The sequence below is a fragment of the Eptesicus fuscus genome, chromosome 1 (assembly GCF_027574615.1).
Source record: "Eptesicus fuscus isolate TK198812 chromosome 1, DD_ASM_mEF_20220401, whole genome shotgun sequence".
In the NCBI taxonomy this organism is placed as follows: Eukaryota; Metazoa; Chordata; class Mammalia; order Chiroptera; family Vespertilionidae; genus Eptesicus; species Eptesicus fuscus.
The window spans coordinates 123,587,978-123,606,009 of record NC_072473.1 but is presented as its reverse complement, the minus strand read 5'-3'; the positions used below and the strand labels follow the sequence as shown (position 1 = coordinate 123,606,009).

At 36.5% G+C, this 18,032-nt stretch overlaps 1 protein-coding gene across 1 annotated transcript in view; it reads left to right on the top strand.

Moving 5' to 3' along the window:
• Positions 1-15,286, top strand: part of XKR3 (XK related 3) — a 49,987-nt gene extending 34,701 nt beyond the window's left edge. The window contains exons 3-4 of the mRNA XM_008161317.3: positions 3,274-3,527; positions 14,517-15,286. Of these exons, the coding sequence (XP_008159539.2) occupies positions 3,274-3,527; positions 14,517-15,220 (958 nt within the window). The 3' untranslated portion in view covers positions 15,221-15,286. The remainder of the gene's footprint in view (positions 1-3,273; positions 3,528-14,516) is intronic.
• Positions 15,287-18,032: the final 2,746 nt, after the last annotated feature.

Here is an 18,032-nt window from a genome sequence, read left to right as displayed (position 1 = left end):
CTTTGCTTTTGCATCGGAGAAAAGGCTCTCTGTGGTTGATTATTGGGGATCCCGAACTCTGGGCATAACAGTCCCATTTGTTTATTTTCTCCTTAGTTTCCTTTGCCCTAGGACAGTGGTCGGCAAACTCATTAGTCAACAGAGCCAAATATCAACAGTACAATGATTGAAATTTCTTTTGAGAGTCAAATTTTTTAAACTTAAACTTCTTCTAATGCCACTTCTTCAAAATAGACTCGCCCAGGCCATGGTATTTTGTGGAAGAGCCACACTCAAGGGGCCAAAGAGCCGTATGTGGCTCGCGAGCTGCAGTTTGCAGACCACAGCCCTAGGAGATGTATTCACAAACATATTGCTACAAGAGATGTCTGAGATTTTTCTGCCTATGGTTTCATCTAAGATTTTTATGGTTTCATGACTGACATTTAAGTCTTTTATCCAGTTTGAGTTTATTCTTGTGTACGGTGTAAGTTGGTGGTCTAGTTTCATTTTTTCACATGTATGTGTCCAATTTCCCCCAACATCACTCATTGAAGAGACTATCTTGACTCCATTGCATGCTCTTTCCTCCTTTACCAAATACTAGAGGCCTGGTACATGAAATTCGTGCACAGGTAGGGTCCCTGGGCCTGGCCAGCAATCAAGGCCAATCAGGGCCTTCTGGCTGCCGGCCAGGGCCTTCCTTCCCAGGCTTCCTGCAGGGGCATTACTTTGTTCTGCACCACCCCCTGGTGAGCAATCGAACTCCTGGTCTCCTGGTCAAACTCCCCAGAGGACATTTTGCATATTAGGCATATATATATATATATATATATATATATATATATATATATATATATATATATATATTGAGCATAATGTGTTGGGTTGATTTATGGGGTCTCTATTCTGTTCCATTGATCTATATGTCTGTTCTTGTGGCAATACCAGGCTGTTTTGATTACAGTGGCTTTGTAGTATAACTTGATATCTGGTATTATGATCCCTCCAACTTTGTTCTTCTTTCTCAGGATTGCTGCAGCTATTCAGGGTCAATTTTTAGATCCATATAAATTTTTGGAGAGTTTGTTCTGGATCTGTGAAATATAATCTTGGTAATTTAATAGGGATTGCTTTGAATCTACAGACTGGGTAGTATGGGCAATTCATGTAAATTCTATCCATCAATGAACACAATATATTCTTCCCCTTCTTTATAACTTCCTCTATTTCTTTTTTCAATGTCCAGTAGTTTTCTGAGTACTAGTCTTTCACCTCCTTGGTTAAGTTTATTCCTATGTATTTCATAATTTTTGTTGCTATGATAAATGGGACTGTTTAGTTTCTCTTTCTGAGAATTCATTATTGGTGTATAAAATGCCATCAATTTCTGGGTGTTAGTTTTGTATCCTGTTACATTGCCGAGTTCCTTTATTAAATCTAGTAGTTCTTTGGTGGAGTCTTTAGGCTTTTTAATGTACAATATCATGTCATCTGAGAAAAGTGATAGTTTTACTTCCTCCTTCCAATTTGAATGCCATTTATCTGTGCTTCTTGTCTGATGGCTGTGGCTAGGACTTCCAGTACTATATTGAATGAGAAGGGTGAAAGCAGACATTGTGGTCTTATTCCTGTTCTTAATTTTTTCCTACTGAGCATGATGTTGGCTGTATTTCCACTTTCCTGAGAGTTTTAATAAAAAATAGGTGTTGGGCCGAAACCGGTTTGGCTCAGTGGATAGAGCGTCGGCCTGCAGACTGAAAGGTCCCAGGTTCGATTCCGGTCAAGGGCATGTACCTTGGTTGTGGGCACATCCCCAATGGGGGGTGTGCAGGAGGCAGCTGATCGATGTTTCTCTCTCATCGATCTTTCTAACTCTCTATCCCTCTCTCTTCCTCTCTGTGAAAAATCAATAAAAATATATTTTTTTAAAAAATGGGTGTTGGATTTTGTCAAATGCTTTTTCTGCATTGATATGATCATGTCGTTTCTGTCTTTCAATTTGTTAATGTGCTTCATCACGTGTATTAACTTGTGAATACTGTACCAGCCTTGCATCCCTAAAATAAATCTCACTTGGATATGGTGTATGATCTTTTTAATGTATTGCTGGATCCAATTTGCTAAGATATTGTTGAATATTTTAGCAGAGTGATTATTCAGAGGTGCATATTTATTGCCATTTTATATTTTATAAATATATTTTCTTCTTTTCTTCCTCCTCCTTCTTTTACTTCAAGAAGGCCTTTTAACATTTCCTGTAATACTTGTTTAGTGGTAATGAACTCTTTTAGCTTTTTAAATTCTGGAACCTAGTGGCAAAGTCTCCCTGATCATCTGAACTAAATGCTTCTAAAATATATTTTGTGTTAATTAAGTAAGCCCTTCCTTTGTAACTGAGTCTTGATTTTTATTGGTTTATTTGGGTGCAGGGTCAGCCCTCACGAGTGATAGCTGAGATTCTGGAGGTATATATGGAAACGGTGGCATCAACTCATGCAAAGCTCCCCAACAAAAAGCCCCTCCTTTGAGAAATTTCTCATTATAATACTTGTATTCAGCAAGTATTTAAGGAGTTATTTGTGTTGATGGGTTTATAGTTTACATCTAATTCCAATTTGGTCCTGAGGAAATGGGACTATTACACTTACCTACTTTGGCAACATCTTGAATCTACAACTACTTTGTTTTAATTGAGTTTTTAAAGTTCACATGTAAAAATGGATGCTAAATGAGCTAACTCCCATCAATAGAAAAATAATAAAAATAGTGCACTCATTGTATTGAGTCCTTGAAAGCAATTAAAACTATGACAGATTCATTTTTTGGAACAAACATGTAAAAAATGTCAAAAATTTTTTAAATTATCAAAAAAAGTATGAGCACCCCTTTATTTTAGAAAAATAACATAAATATGTTTTAAGATAAGAATACAAAGATTTAGGTTCATAAAGTAAATGCATTGGGATAAGATTGGAATATTATGTCCCAAACTACAAATAGTAACTTATTTTGTGGAGGAAAATTCAATTGTATGTTAATAAAGCGGAATTTAGCTGGTTGTTTGATTTTTTATAAGAATGTATTTATATATTAATTTTAGATTAAATCATAGATACAGAATTAAAATAAATGTTAATATTGGAAACTGTATTACATGATGAATTTAGTTTTTATTATATTTAATAATAGAATTTTAAAAATTAGACATTCATCTAATAATGGCATTTCTAATGTTTTTAACACATCTATCACTGACAAATATTAATCTTGAGTGTTACTTCATTCTAACAGGTGTCTGCAGAACAGTATACATTACCACAGAGTATTGAGAAGGCTTGATCAAGTTAAAAAAATATCTCAAATTAGCATCAGAAGAAGAAGGATGATTATAGAGAGGGAGATTGTTCACACACTCCATGGTGCTTTCTTGCAGTGCAAAGCATACTACTGTATGTCAGTCATCCAGGCCTTTCTTAGTTCTATTCCACAATTAACATTACAACTATATATCACTCTCACTATAAGAGAATGGCCTGTGGAAAGAGGTAAGTTTGGTTGTTTTAAGCTAAAAGACCATCCTAAAAGGAAAGGTAGGGCATAGTGAAGTTTTAAAAAGACATTAAGTATTTATTTCTAAATCATGATTGTATTAGAATTTGTAAAGTTGATTTTCTGTGGATATTTTCAAAAACAAAATTATAAATACGTACATCTAAAATCTAGAGAAAATTGATATGAATAAATTAACATCCATTTTATTAGGTCACATAATATGTAAGATTATATGGGAAAGGGGAATGTTACATCTAGTGGGAAATAATTTTGTATCTGAAACTTATTACAGAATTCTTTTTAAAATATAACATGGCTTCTTATAACAAAAGTAAAAACTGTAAAGAATTAAACATTTAGAAAGGATACACATTATAAAATTTTCCAAAATTCTCTAGGAATATGACTTTGTGTTTTGATTACAGTAGCTGTTACATGAATCTGCATGCTGATAGGATGGAATACACCTATATAAGCTGATTGGCCTGTGTAAATTTCACATTAATGATATTGTATGTACTATAATTATATAAGATGCAACAACTGGAGGATCTGTGTAAAGTGCACAAGTGTCCAGTCTGTACTATGATTATTGAAAAATAGAAAGGTTTCTTTTTGTCTTTTTAAATTAAATGCATTGGGGTAACATTGGTTAATAAGTATATTTAGGTTTCAGCTGTACATTCTTATGATATGTAACCTGTATAGTGCCTTGTGTGTATACCCTACTTTACCCTTTCATAACTCCCACCCATCTTCACTTTGGTCACCACCACACTGTGGTCTCTGTCTATCAGTTTTGTTTGGTTAGTTTTTTTGCTTCAATTTTATATTCCACATATAAATAAAACCATAGAGCTATTTCCTTTTTTTTGTATGGCTTATTTAGTTTAGCATGATATTCTCAAGGTCCATTAAAAAAACCTAGGCACCAAATTTATGAACCAAAATCTTAGAGAAGATTATATTAATTTTCTCTCAAAGGCAAGGGAAGTAAAGGCAAAAATAAATAAATAAGACTCTATAAAATTAAACTTTTGCACAAGAAAGGAAACTTTGAACTAAACAAAAACACAGTAAACTGAATAAAATAAGATATTTTCAAACAACAGCTCCAAGAAGGTTTAAAATTGAAAAGTATATAAAGAATTCATAAAATTCAACACAAATTAACAGTCCAATATTAAAATGGTCAGAAGACCTAAACAGACACTTCTTTCAAGATGACATTCAGATGGCCAACATATACACTGAGTGGCCAGGTTATTATGATCTCTGAATGCATAATAATCTGGCCACTCAATGTATATCCTATATAATAAAAGGCTAATATGCAAATTGTGCCCTCGACCAGGAATTCGACCAGCAGGCAGGCCGGCCAACTGCCCATGTCGCCTCTCCCTGGCCAGGCTGGCCAGATCCCACCCATGCCCCATGCACAAATTCATGTACAGGGCCTCTAATATTTATAAACACACACACACACACACACACACACACACACACACTGAGTGGCCAGATTATTATGCATTCAGAGATCATAATAATCTGGCCACTCAGTGTATATGAAAAGATGCTTAGCTTAACTGGATGTTAAATAAATGCAAATCAAACTACAATGAGATAACACTTCAAACCTGTTAGGATGTCTAGATTTTATTTTTTTAATTGTGAGGGATGTATATCAGTATATTTTATCAGCAGCTAGATGAAAAGGAAGAATGAGTGAATAAGAGAATGACTGGGTAAAGGGATAGATGTCTCCTTTTTCTCCTTCCCACTCCCACCCCTCCTCAAGCTTTCACTGCAATATTATCTCTTCATGCATATAACAAAACTTGAATAAAACATAAATAAAGATAACTGTAAAATTATAACACGTTACTACAAAAATATAATTTGACATTATCAGATGTCAGTTACAAATACATGTAAATATATAGAATATATTTACAAATCAGAATATTAACTAATTATTATTTTGGAACAAGAAATTATTTAATACTAGAGGCCTGGTGCACGAAATTCGTGCACTTGGCGGGGAGGATCCCGCAGCCCAGCCTGCAGTCTCTCACAGTCCAGGAGCCCTCAGGGGATTTCCAACTGATGGCTTAGGCCCGCTCCCCCTGCCATCAGTCAGATATCCTTAGTGCTGCCGCGGAGGTGGGAGCTGCTGCATTGAGCGTCTGCCCCCTGGTGGTCAGTGTGCATCATAGAGACCGGTTGTTGGGCCATTTGGTCAATTTGCATATTAGCCTTTTATTATGTAGGATTTATTTGGGCAACAAAGTCTGTAGAAACAGTTTTAAAACTTGTAATAAAAATGAGATTATAAATTTATTATAATAATACCTGTCATATATAAAACCCATCTTTAGACTCAAAAAATGTGTCTCAGAAAAATAGGTATTAAGTGGACATAAAAACTGAAATTAAAAGGAATTCTGGAAAACTGCTTCAAAGATGGTGGCCAACAGGACAGCAGTGAGGGAGAGAGTGTGATTGAGTGGGGGAGGGAAAGGGGAGTATATGAACGTGTGTGAGTGAGTGAGGGACAGTTAGATTCTACAGGAGTCTCAGGGGGCTGGCCAACTGGGCTTTCCTGGACTGGGAGCCCCTTCTGCTGCAAGCACTTCTGGGCAGCCATCTCTGGCACAGAAACCACGCCATCTTGAAGAGGAGAGCTGTGTGACCAGGATCCCAACCTCACCACCACCCAGACTGGCCTCAGACACAATCCCGGATGCTGCATCCACAAAAGCATGTTACCTCATTTTCAGACTTCAAGACTCTGAGACTCCTGTGAGTTCAGAAGTATGTGCCTCTCCTGCTAAGCCCATAGCTTCAGCTCCAGACCCCTCGACCTCTGCCTCATAGACACCATCTGCTGGATCCCCTTGGTCATGCTGCTTCTGACTCAGACCCCACCACTCTGGCTTCCCTGGCTGCTGGCTCCTAGATTCTTTGGTGAGATGATGAGTGCACGGCTCTTGGACCAAGACACACTGATTTATTCACAGATCCCATGACCTTCACATGCCCAGCCACTGGCTCATAGACCCCCTCCTGATTCACAGAGTGAAACCAACTAGGCCAGAGTCCCCCTGCCTCACTGGCAAACTCCAGGATGCTTGCATCCCTGGACACGGGTTCTGAGATCTTCACAGGGATTCATAGAGTGACATCATTTAGGAAACAGTCACACCACACTGGCCAGAGTCACACTACCTCAGCTGTGGCCTCAGGATACCCACCACCCTATCGTGGGCCCCACAGTGAGCCACACGCCAGTGAGATCTCAGGCAACCCCTGACACAGGAGCCGGAACAACAATCATATCCACAACCACTTGCACAATGAGGCTGGGGGTGCGTCACATTGATGGACATCCTGTGAGGAGACTACATCCATGAATGAGAAACTAACATTTATGACCCAACTATATCAGGAGAACCAAAATAACCTAAGTAGGGGGCTCCATTAAAACACCCAGCTCAGGAGATGTGAGAGACAACACCACTGGGTCACACTATCATCAAATACATAAGACCAACCCCCTCAAAGAAAACAAACAAATAAAACCTGGGTGGAATAGCAGTTGGATCTAAGACAGAAACAATTACAACAGGACAGCAAAAATGGGAAACAAAGAAATGACCCAGAAAGGAAAGAAAAGGAAGAGCCAGAAAAGGAACTAAATGAAATGGAGGCAAGTGATTTGTCAGAGAAAGAATTCAGATTAATGGTTATAAGAATGCTCAAACATCTGGATGACACACACCATTCAATGAGAATGATAAGGAGCTGCATGAGAATTTCACCATGAATAAGAATCAAGAAGATATGAAGAATGACATAGATGCAATAAAGAACAAAATGGAAAGTTTCAACAGTAAACTAGAAGAAGCTGAGGACTGAATCAGTGAGTTAGAAGACGAGGTAGAAAAAAACACCCAAGCAGAGCAGAAGTGAAAAAAAAATTTTTTTAAACAGGAGGAGAGTCTAAGGGAGCTTTGGGACATAAAAATGAAATGACATCTGCATAATAGGGATGCCAGAAGGGATGATTTTGAGCAAGGAATAGAAAACCTGTTTGAAGAAATAATGACAGAAAACTTCCCCGATGGTGGGGGGGGGGGGGGAGTCACACAACTCCAAGAATCTCAGAAATTCCCAAGTAAGATGAACCCAAAAAGACCCACCCCAAGATACATCATAATTAAATTAACAAACATCAATGACAAAGTAAAAATCTAAAGGCTGCAAGAGGAATACAGAATGATACCTATAAGAGATCTCCCATTCGACTATCAACTGATTTCTCAACAGAAACACATCAGGCCAGAAGGGAATGGAATGAAATATACAAAGTCATGCAAAAGAAGGGACTAAATACAAGAATACTCTATCTAGCAAGACTATCATTCAAAATTGAAGGCAAAATCAGGAGCTTCACAGACAAAAAAAAAAAAAAAAGCTTAAGGGAGTTTTTTTTACCAACAAGCAATCATTACAAGGAATGCTAAAGGGACTATTGTAAAAAGAAGAAATAGAAAGGGAAGAAGGAACACAGGCATAAAGAATAAAAATTGCTACAAACAAGTACTTATCAATAATAACTTTAAACTAAAATGGATTAAATGCTCCCATCAAAAGACATTGGTTGGCTGAATGAATAAGAAAATATGACCACATATATGCTGTCTACAAGAGACCCACCTTAGAAAAAGGGACTCACACAAGCTGAAAATAAAGGGATGGAAAAAAATTATTCAGGAAAATGGCAATGAAAAAAAAACCTGGGATAGAAATACTTATATCTCACAAAATAGAGCTAAGAGTGAAGGCCATAATAAGAGATAAGAAGGCCACTTCATAATATAATACTCTAATTTCAATAAGAGGATATAACTCTGGTAAACATATATGCACCCAATACAGGAGCATCCAAATACATAAAAATACTTCTGGAAGGTATCTAGGGAGAGATGGACAGCAACACAATTATAGTAGGGGACTTTAATACTCCATTGACGCCACTGAATAAATGCCCAGGACAAAAAATTCAGCAAAGAAAGCAATCCTAAATGACTTAGTAGATCAGATGGAGCTAATTGACAACTTAAGAATATTTCACCTCAAAACTACAGAACACACATTCTTCTTAAGTGCACACGGGACATTTTCAAAGATAGACCACATGTTAGGACACAGGCTAAGACTCTACAAATTCAAGAAGACTGAAATCATATTAAGCATCTTCTCAGATCACAATGGCATAAAATGAGAAATCAACTAAAATAAAAGCAATTATAAACAATCAAACATATGGAGGCTAAATAGCATACTATTAAACAACAAATGGATTACCAAAGAGATCAAAGAAGAAATAAAAAGTATTGTGGAAACAAGTGACAATGAAAACACAACAATCTAAAATGTATGGGACACAGTGAAAGCAGTCCTGAGAGGGAAGTTCAGGCCTACCTCAAAAAACAGGAAAAATTGATAATAAATCATTTAACCTACAACTTAAAGAATTCAGACGAGAGCAACAAGAAAAACCCAGAGTAAGTAGAAGGAAGGAAATAATAAATATCAGAGCAGAAATAAATAACATAGACACCAAAAAAAATATATATATATGGAAAAGATCAATAGAACCAAGGGCTGGTTCTTTGAAAAGATAAACAAGATTGACAAACCCCAGGCTCACCAAGCAGCAAAGAGAGAGCACCCAAATAAACAAAATCAGAAATGAAAGATGTGAAGTAACAACCGACCCCACAAACAAAGGATTGTTAAAAAAAATACTGTGAACACCTCTACTCCAATAAACTGGACAACCTTGACCAAATGAACATATCACTAGAAAAATACAATCTTCCAAAACTCAAACAGCAAGAATCAGAAAACCTGAATAGACTAATAACTACTGATGAAATTGAAGCAGTAATTTAAAAACTCCCAGCAAACGAAGATCCTGGTCTGGGCAACTTTACAGGGGAGTTTTACCAAACATTCAAAGAAGAACTAGCACCTATTCTCCTCAAACTATTAAAAAAAATCAGAAAGAAGGAACATTTCCAAGCTCTTTCTATGAGGTCAGCATTACCGTAATTTCAAAATCATATAAAGAAACTATAACGAAAGAGAACTACAGGCCAATATTCCTGATGAACATATGAGCTAAAATCCTCAACAAAATCCTAACAAATTGGATCCCACAATACATTAGAAAGATCATACACCATGACCACGTGGGATTCATTACAGGGATCCAAGGCTGCTATGATATCCATAAACCAATCAATGTGATACATCACACAAACAAACTGAAAGATAAAAACTATGTAATCATATCAATATATGCATAAAAAACATTCAACAAAATCCAATACCCTTTTTTGATAAAAACTCTCATCAAAGTGGGAATAGAGGGATCATACCTCAACATAATAAAAGCCTTATATGACAAACCTACAGAAAACATCATACTCAATGGGCAAAAACTAAAATCATCTATCTATATAAAAGGCTAATATGCTAAGTGTCCTTCCCTCCATCTGGATAATGACATCACATAGCAACACCTGGCTTCCTCTCCCTATCGAATAGCCTCCTTGCAGTTTCTTCAGCCCAGGAACATGACTTGCTTTATAACCAGGTGGAAACACTTTACACTGTAACCAACTGTCTGTGAAGCTTTTTCCCGTGTCTCATCTCATTTGATCCTCACAGAAGTCATGGAGTAGGTAGATAGGAGACTCAGTGGAATCCTAGTTTCTTTTCATTAGCTGAAAAATGGAGATTTAGAAAACTTAGAAACTTGACCTAACTGAAAAGTAAGAAATGGTGGACCTTGAAAATGACTTCAAGTTTTCTCACTGTGCAGAATATAGTCAAACACTGCTGCAATTAAATATTTTACCCTCTGTTATCTCTGCATGATCTACAATAATAATGTGCTTCATGTTGATATTTACTGCTGTGTTGCTGACAATTATCTGAAAGAGAAGTTGGGATGCTTCACTGGGCTGGAAAGTTTAGCTAAATCAGAAACCAGGTCTAATTAAGCAAGTTTGTTCTATATCTATAAAAGGCTAAGTTGACTCGTGCATGCACAATACATAAAAAGCTCTCTCTGGCACCAATCACATGCATGTGTTTCCATCTGTCATTGTTGATCGTGAATTTGGTTGACACTTCTATTATAGAGAAAAGGCGAATAGCAATATTAAAATATTTCTTCTAATTAAGTTCCTTTCAGTGTGCACAAATTCATGCACCATGCCACTAGTTTCCTATGAGAACAGGAACAAGAGAGGGATGCCCACTTTAACCACTCCTATACAACATAGTACTAGAAGTTCTACCTGCAGCAATCAGACAAGAAGAAATAAAAGGCATCCAAATTGGAAAAGAGGAAGTAAAACTCTCACTATTCACAGACAACATGATACTGTACATAGAAAACCCTAAAGATGCCATCAAAAAGCTATTAGTTTTAATAGTGAATTTGGCAACATAGCAGGACATAAAATAATTCCCAGAAAATTATGGTATTTTTATACACCAATAATGAATGCTCAGAAAGGAAAACCAACCAAACAACCCTATTTACCATTGCAACAAAAAATTTTAGATATTTAGGAATAACTCTAACCAAGGAGGTAATAGACTTGTACTCAGAAAATTACAGTATGTTGAAAAAAAGAGATAGAGGAAGATATAAACAAGTGGAAGAATATACCGTGTTCATGGATTTGTAAATCCAACATCATTAAAATGACCATATCCAAAGTAAATGCAATCTCTATCAAAATACCAACGGCTTATTTCACAGACCTTGAACAAATATTCCAAAAATGTATATGGAATTTAGAAAGACCCTGAATAACTACAGCAATCCTGAGAAAGAAGAACAAAGTTGGAGGGATCACAATGCCAAATATCAAGCTATATTACAAAGACACTGTACTCAAAACAGCATGTTACTGGCACAAGAACAGGCATATAGACCAATGGAACAGAACAGAGAACCCAGAAATCAATCCAAGACATTATTTATGTTCAATTAATATTTTACAAAGGAGGCAAGAGCATACAACGGAGTCAAGACAGTTTCTTTAATAAATCGTGTTAGGAAAATTGGACAGATACATGCAAAAAAAAAAACCCCATGAAATTTGACCACCAAATTACACCATAGACAAAAATAATCTCAAAATGGATAAAATACTTAAATGTAAGATGTGAAATTGTAAAAATCCTAGAAAAAGCCATTGGTAGCAAAATCTCAGACATCTCTTGTAGCAATATCTTTATGGATACATCTCCTAGGAACATGGTCGGCAAACTGCAGCTCGCGAGCCACATGTGGCTCTTTGGCCCCTTGAGTGTGGCTCTTCCACAAAATACCATGGCCTGGGCGAGTCCATTTTGAAGAAGTGGCGTTAGAAGAAGTGTAAGTTTTAAAAATTTGACTCTCACAGGAAATTTCAATTGTTGTACTGTTGATATTTGGCTCTGTTGACTAAAGAGTTTGCCGACCACTGTCCTAGGACAATGGAAACTAAAGAGAAAATAAACAAATGGGACTACCTCAAAATAAAAAACTTCCGCACAGCAAAAGAACCCATCAAGAAAATAACAAGAGCCGAAACCAGTTTGGCTCAGTGGATAGAGCATCGGCCTGCAGACTCAAGGGTCCCGGGTTCGATTCCGGTCAAGGCATGTACCTTGGTTGCGGGCACATCCCCAGTAGGGGGTGTGCAAGAGGCAGCTGATCGATGTTTCTCTCTCATTGATGTTTCTGGCTCTCTATCCCTCTCCCTTCCTCTCTGTAAAAAATCAATAAAATGTATAAAAAAAAAAAAAAAGAAAGAAAAGAACAAGAGAGCCCACTGCCTGGGAGAACATATTTGCCAATGATACATCCAATAAGGGATTAACTTCCAAAATTTACAGGGAACTCATACAACTTCATAAAAGGAAGACAACCCATTTAAAAATGGGCAAAGGGCCCTGGCCGGTTTGGCTCAGTGGATAGAGCGTCATCCTGCAGACTGAAAGGTTCCAGGTTTTATTCTGGTCAAGGGCATGTACCTCGGTTGCCGGCACATCCCCAGTGAAGGGTGTGCAGGAGGCAGCCAATCGGTGATTCCCTCTCATCATTGATGTTTCTATCTCCCTCTCCCTTCCTCTCTGAAATCAATAAAATTATATTTTAAATATATATATATTATGTATATATGTATACATATATATATAAATATATATATATTTAAAATATAATAAACATCAATTAATAAACATCAATTAATAAAGGTTAATCCCTTATTGGATGTATCATATGGAAACAACAGATATTCAATATACTTATTATTTTCATAGTTAATTAATTTAGAAAAGTACACTCTTATTTGGTAGAGTTATTTCAAATTATCTAAATTTTTATAAATTATTTTTAAACAAACATTTAAAAATTTTTTGTTGAGATCATTGACTAATTGTTTGAATCAAATTTAATATTGACATATATTTTAAAAATAAAACATTCAGCTTGATATTCTACATATATAAAATTATACTTAATATTTTAAATATTTTTGAATATTTCTTGTTGATATTTAGTTGGTTTGTTATTTTGAAAGTTGTGTATTAGCAATATATATCTATTTTGCTAAGTATTGTTTTGAAATATATATCTATATTTTAGAATTATTTGTTCTTCAATAATTTGTTGGTTTGTTCTACAGTAGAGTTTCACAATTTCTTTAACCACATTTAAAAAATCACATTCATGGGTAACATTGCTTAATACAATTATATAAATTTAGATTGTACAATTCTATGATACATCATCTGTATTTTGCATTGTGTGTCCAAGACTCAAAGTCAATTTAAATTGCTAACATTGAATTTTTAAGTCTTTTATTTTCAATCTTGTTTCCTCATAAATGAAGTTAAGGTCCTCAATATCTTCAGTTTCATTTTGACCATTCCTCAAAGTATAAGGGTAGTGTTATTTTATTTTCTTACTGGTGTATAATTTGAATTCTGATTTTCTAATTTAAGTTACATTAAGAATTACTACTTGATTTTATTTCTGTTCTAATTAAATTATGTTTGTAGAATGTTTTCAGAGAAACCAGTGTGAATTATTTTGTACATGACATATATATTTAAAAAGATTTTTCACCTTTACTTTCAAAAAATTTATTTTCATATTATTTAAACAGTATTCAATTTCTCTATAAAATTACTTTATATGTGCTCATTTGTCAATTTTTTTTAAAGATTGGTGTTAAAATTAATTTTGCATCTAAAAATTTTATTTCTCATAATATTCTTTAAAACTTATATATCTAAATACCTGAATTATTTACTTCTAAATTCATACATCTGATCTGTTGAGCCAGCAAAACCTATCAGCTCAATTTTCAGATTTTCTTTTTATCTTTTAACCTTGCAACATATTTTTGGGGAGTCTAAAGTACATATCATATGTTAGCTTTCTGCTTTGTTTCCTTGCTTTCTACCAAGCTTGCTGTAAAGCATAATTATATTTTTGTTGAATCAGATGATGCAACTCTCCTTTTTAAAAATTCCTAATAGCTTTTCAATTTGAATAAAACTTAAACAGCCTTCTATCACATACCTTAGAGGGTCAGATGAAATATATCTTTCTAATCTCATCTGTATCATTATTTATAGGGAGTATGTGTATATGTTTGTAAACATATATATCTATTTGCTCATTATTTTTCAAGGAGAGGACATATGTATTATATTAATATATTTGCTCTATTTCTGATTATTGAAAATGACTAAGTATTTATTCCTTGGAAAGTAAATACATTTCCAACCTATTAAAAAGTGGTAGAGAAGTACTTATCTTAAAATACTCAGTTTAAAATAGAATATTGTCATCATTTATTAAGGAAAGTCTCTAACATTTCAATGTTTGTTTTTAACAGCATGGCTGATGGCATTTTCCCTAGTGTCAATTACTTATGGCGCTATTCACTGCAATATACTGGCCATGCAGATCAAGTACGATAATAATTTTAAGCTACATACAGTACAATTCATCTGCATCATGTTCTGGCGTTGTTTGGAGATTACCTCACGTGTAGTGACTCTGGTACTTTTTATTGCATCTCTGAAACTAAGGAGCTTGCCCTTTTTACTAGTCACATTTTCAATATCACTGTTGGCACCATGGGTGGAGTTTTGGATAAATCGATCTCATTTTCCTACAAAGACTAACATCAATGCCAAGCCAATGGGTAGAGAACTGATGCTTATTGTGATCACTCTACTACATGCTTCGATTGACTTCTTCTGCTGGTCAGGCGTGAAGCTGAAATTGTCAAGTGAGGAATTAGTTGATAAGACACACAAGGGGAGTAATAAAACCTTTCACTACAGCATTCGGTTAGTAGAAAATGTAATGATGATATTGGTATTTAAGTTTACTGACGGGAAATCTTTATTGAATTGCTGTGACTCATTAATTGCCACGCAGGTCATTATAACTTACTTATTAGCAATTGGTTTTATGCTTCTCTTCTACCAGTATTTGCAGCCAGGGTGGTCAGGCAGTTCATTACCAGATCAAACAGAAGAGATAAACCTGAACCAAAGTAATGTTGCATCAACTAAAGAGACAAGTCAATGAAAAGAATAAAAATTATTAACTGAAAATTAACTATTACTTCTGGAGTAAGATTGGGTATCTTTTTCATTTAAGAAAGATTTCATTTTCACTAGAAAATGGATTTCCATAGAAAAATGAACATTTTCATTTTGCTGTACTCAAATACTTCTAATTGTAAAATATACTAAATGAATTTCTTTCATTTAAAGCAAAAGATTGTAATCAGTTGCTAATAAAATTCAGTTTTCTCCTGTAAATCAACAGTACTTTGAACTGTTATCACTGCCAACCAAATGACTTGGAATGTTTGTTTTCTCAAATATAATTATAGACTTAGCAAAAATAGACAAACCTGTATATTTTTCCAAACATTGATCAGGACAAATAAGCATAATCCATTTTTGCCTACCACATCTTTAGAACCTTTATCTTTAATTAGATAAATAGGGTTCGCTGTTATGCACATAAGTTATCTGTAAACATTAACCATTCAAAAAGAATAAAAACACAAAAGTATTATTACAGGTTTTATTATGCATTTAAAAAAACATCTTGAATAGCAGTCTTATGAGGATGACATTTATATTTACTTAAGGTAGCAAAAGTTACTCCCCACTAAACTTTGATTTTTTTAAAAAAGCAATACCATATTAATACATTTTTTTGAAGAACCAGAATGCATTTATTGAGCGACTATAATGTTTAAGACACTGAGAAATACTGAAAATTTATCAGTGACAAATTACAGATTTCCAGACAAGGCCATAGAGTAGATTATAACTAGAAAAATAAACCATAATACCATAGAGCAAAAGAAATACAAGGATTCTGCAATGGAATTTGTTCTGAGAAGACAGAAAATTGGATAGAAGACATGAGACTTCAAAGAGAACATGACCCTTTTTTAGGAGGCTCAGTTGGTAGGAGCACCCTCTGATATAGAAAAGGTTGCAGGTTTGATTCCTGGTCAGAGCACAGAGCTAGGTTGCAGGTTTAATCTCTGGTCAGGGCACATATGAGAGCAACCAATTAAAGTTTCTCACATTGATGTCTTTCTCTTTTTCTCTCTTTACCTTCCTCACTCCTCAAAATCATTAAAAGATAGCCATGGATAAGAATTTAAAAAGAAAGAATATGATCCTAATATATAAAAACCCAGGGTTGTAACATCCAAAACGACGGAAGGCTCAACTGCCTGGAAGTCAGTGCTGGGTTGTTGTAGTGACCCAGCACTGAATGCCCGTAGATGCAGGTACCTTATCCCAGCACTGACTGTAGAGGGGGCTGCAGATCAGGCCCGAAGAGAGGCCTGGAGAGAGAATCAGGGTATGTTCCATAGCCTCTGTGGCAGCTATTGATCAGCCCTTGCCCCTCTCTTTCTCTTGGGGCCTGGCCCGCAGCCACACTTCTCTTTCTCTGGGGCCTCCGCTGGGGCTGCTGATCAGCCCTGCCTCTCTGATCAGGCCCATTGATAGGCCTGGAGATGCTGACTGGCATAGAAACCGACCAATCGGAACCAAATCTGGGTGAAGTGCGAGGAGCCAATAGCTTCCTAGGAGGCAGAGCTTTAGAAGCTGACTGGCACAGAAACCAATCAGAACTAAATCTGGGTGAAGTTTGAGAGCTAATGGCTGCCTAGAAGGCAGAGCTTTTGACGCTGACTGGCATAGAAACTGACCAATCAGATCCTAATCTGGGTAAACAGGAAAGGCAGAACCTAAGGTGAGGGCTGAGGAAGGTTTTTAAGGGTAACAGCTGTAAGGTGTAAGAAAGCAGTTCAATTTTTTAATGACTAGTTTGGCAGTATAGTGCATATGGCTGGCTATCAGTCCACATATAGGGATTATTTGTTTTTGTCTGCCAAGAGCATCTCCTTCTGATGAAAAGGGCTCTCCCCATTTAATCAATCCTACTCTATATAATCTGTCTATACTAACAAAAGGGAAATATGCTAATTAGACCAGGCAGAGGGGCCATCTTCTGGACGTCCGATTTCCTTCCAGACAAAGCCATGGTGGTGGGGGCCAAAGCAGAGCCTGTTAGGGGTGACCAGACAGGTAGGGGAGGGCACTTGGGGGAGAGATCAGGTTGACAGGAGAAGGCATTTGGGGATGAGATCAGGCCAGCAGGGGAGGGCTGTTGGGGGCGAGATCAGGTCGGTAAGGGAGGGCAGTTGGGGGGCAAGATCATGCCAGCACATGAGGGCAGTTAGGGGTGATCAGGCAGGAAGAGGCAGTTAGTGGTGATTAGGCTGGCAGGGGAGATCAGAGTTGAGGGTGAGATCAGGCCGACAGAGGAGGGCAGTTGTGGGCAACCAGGCCAGCAGGGGAGGGCAGTTAGGGGTGATCAGGCTGGCAGAGGCATTTAGGGGCAATCAAGCCAGAAGAGGAGAGCAGTTAGGGGCGAGATCAGGCCGGCAGGGGAGGGCAGTTGGGGGTGAGATCAGCCTGACAAGGGGTGGCAGTTAGGGGTGATCAGGCAGGCAGAGGCAGTTGGGGGAGAGATCACGTTGGCAGGGGAGGGCAATTAGGGGCAGTCAGGCAGGCAGGCAGGTGAGCAGTTAGGAGCTAGTGGTCCCAGATTGCGAGAGGGTGCAGGCTGGGCTGAGGGAACTCCTCCTGTGCATGAATTTTGTGCACCGATCCACTAGTATTTTATAAAATTAAAATACAGATTTAATGGATTTGTTGATAAGTGCATATAAGCAATGTCATGTTCTATTTCATATATGTATACAGCTGGAAATAGATTTGAAGGGACAAAGTAGTGAGAGCTGATAATAAAGAGATAGTTAAGTCTATACAGGGAAACAGTATATTCTAATAATATTTTC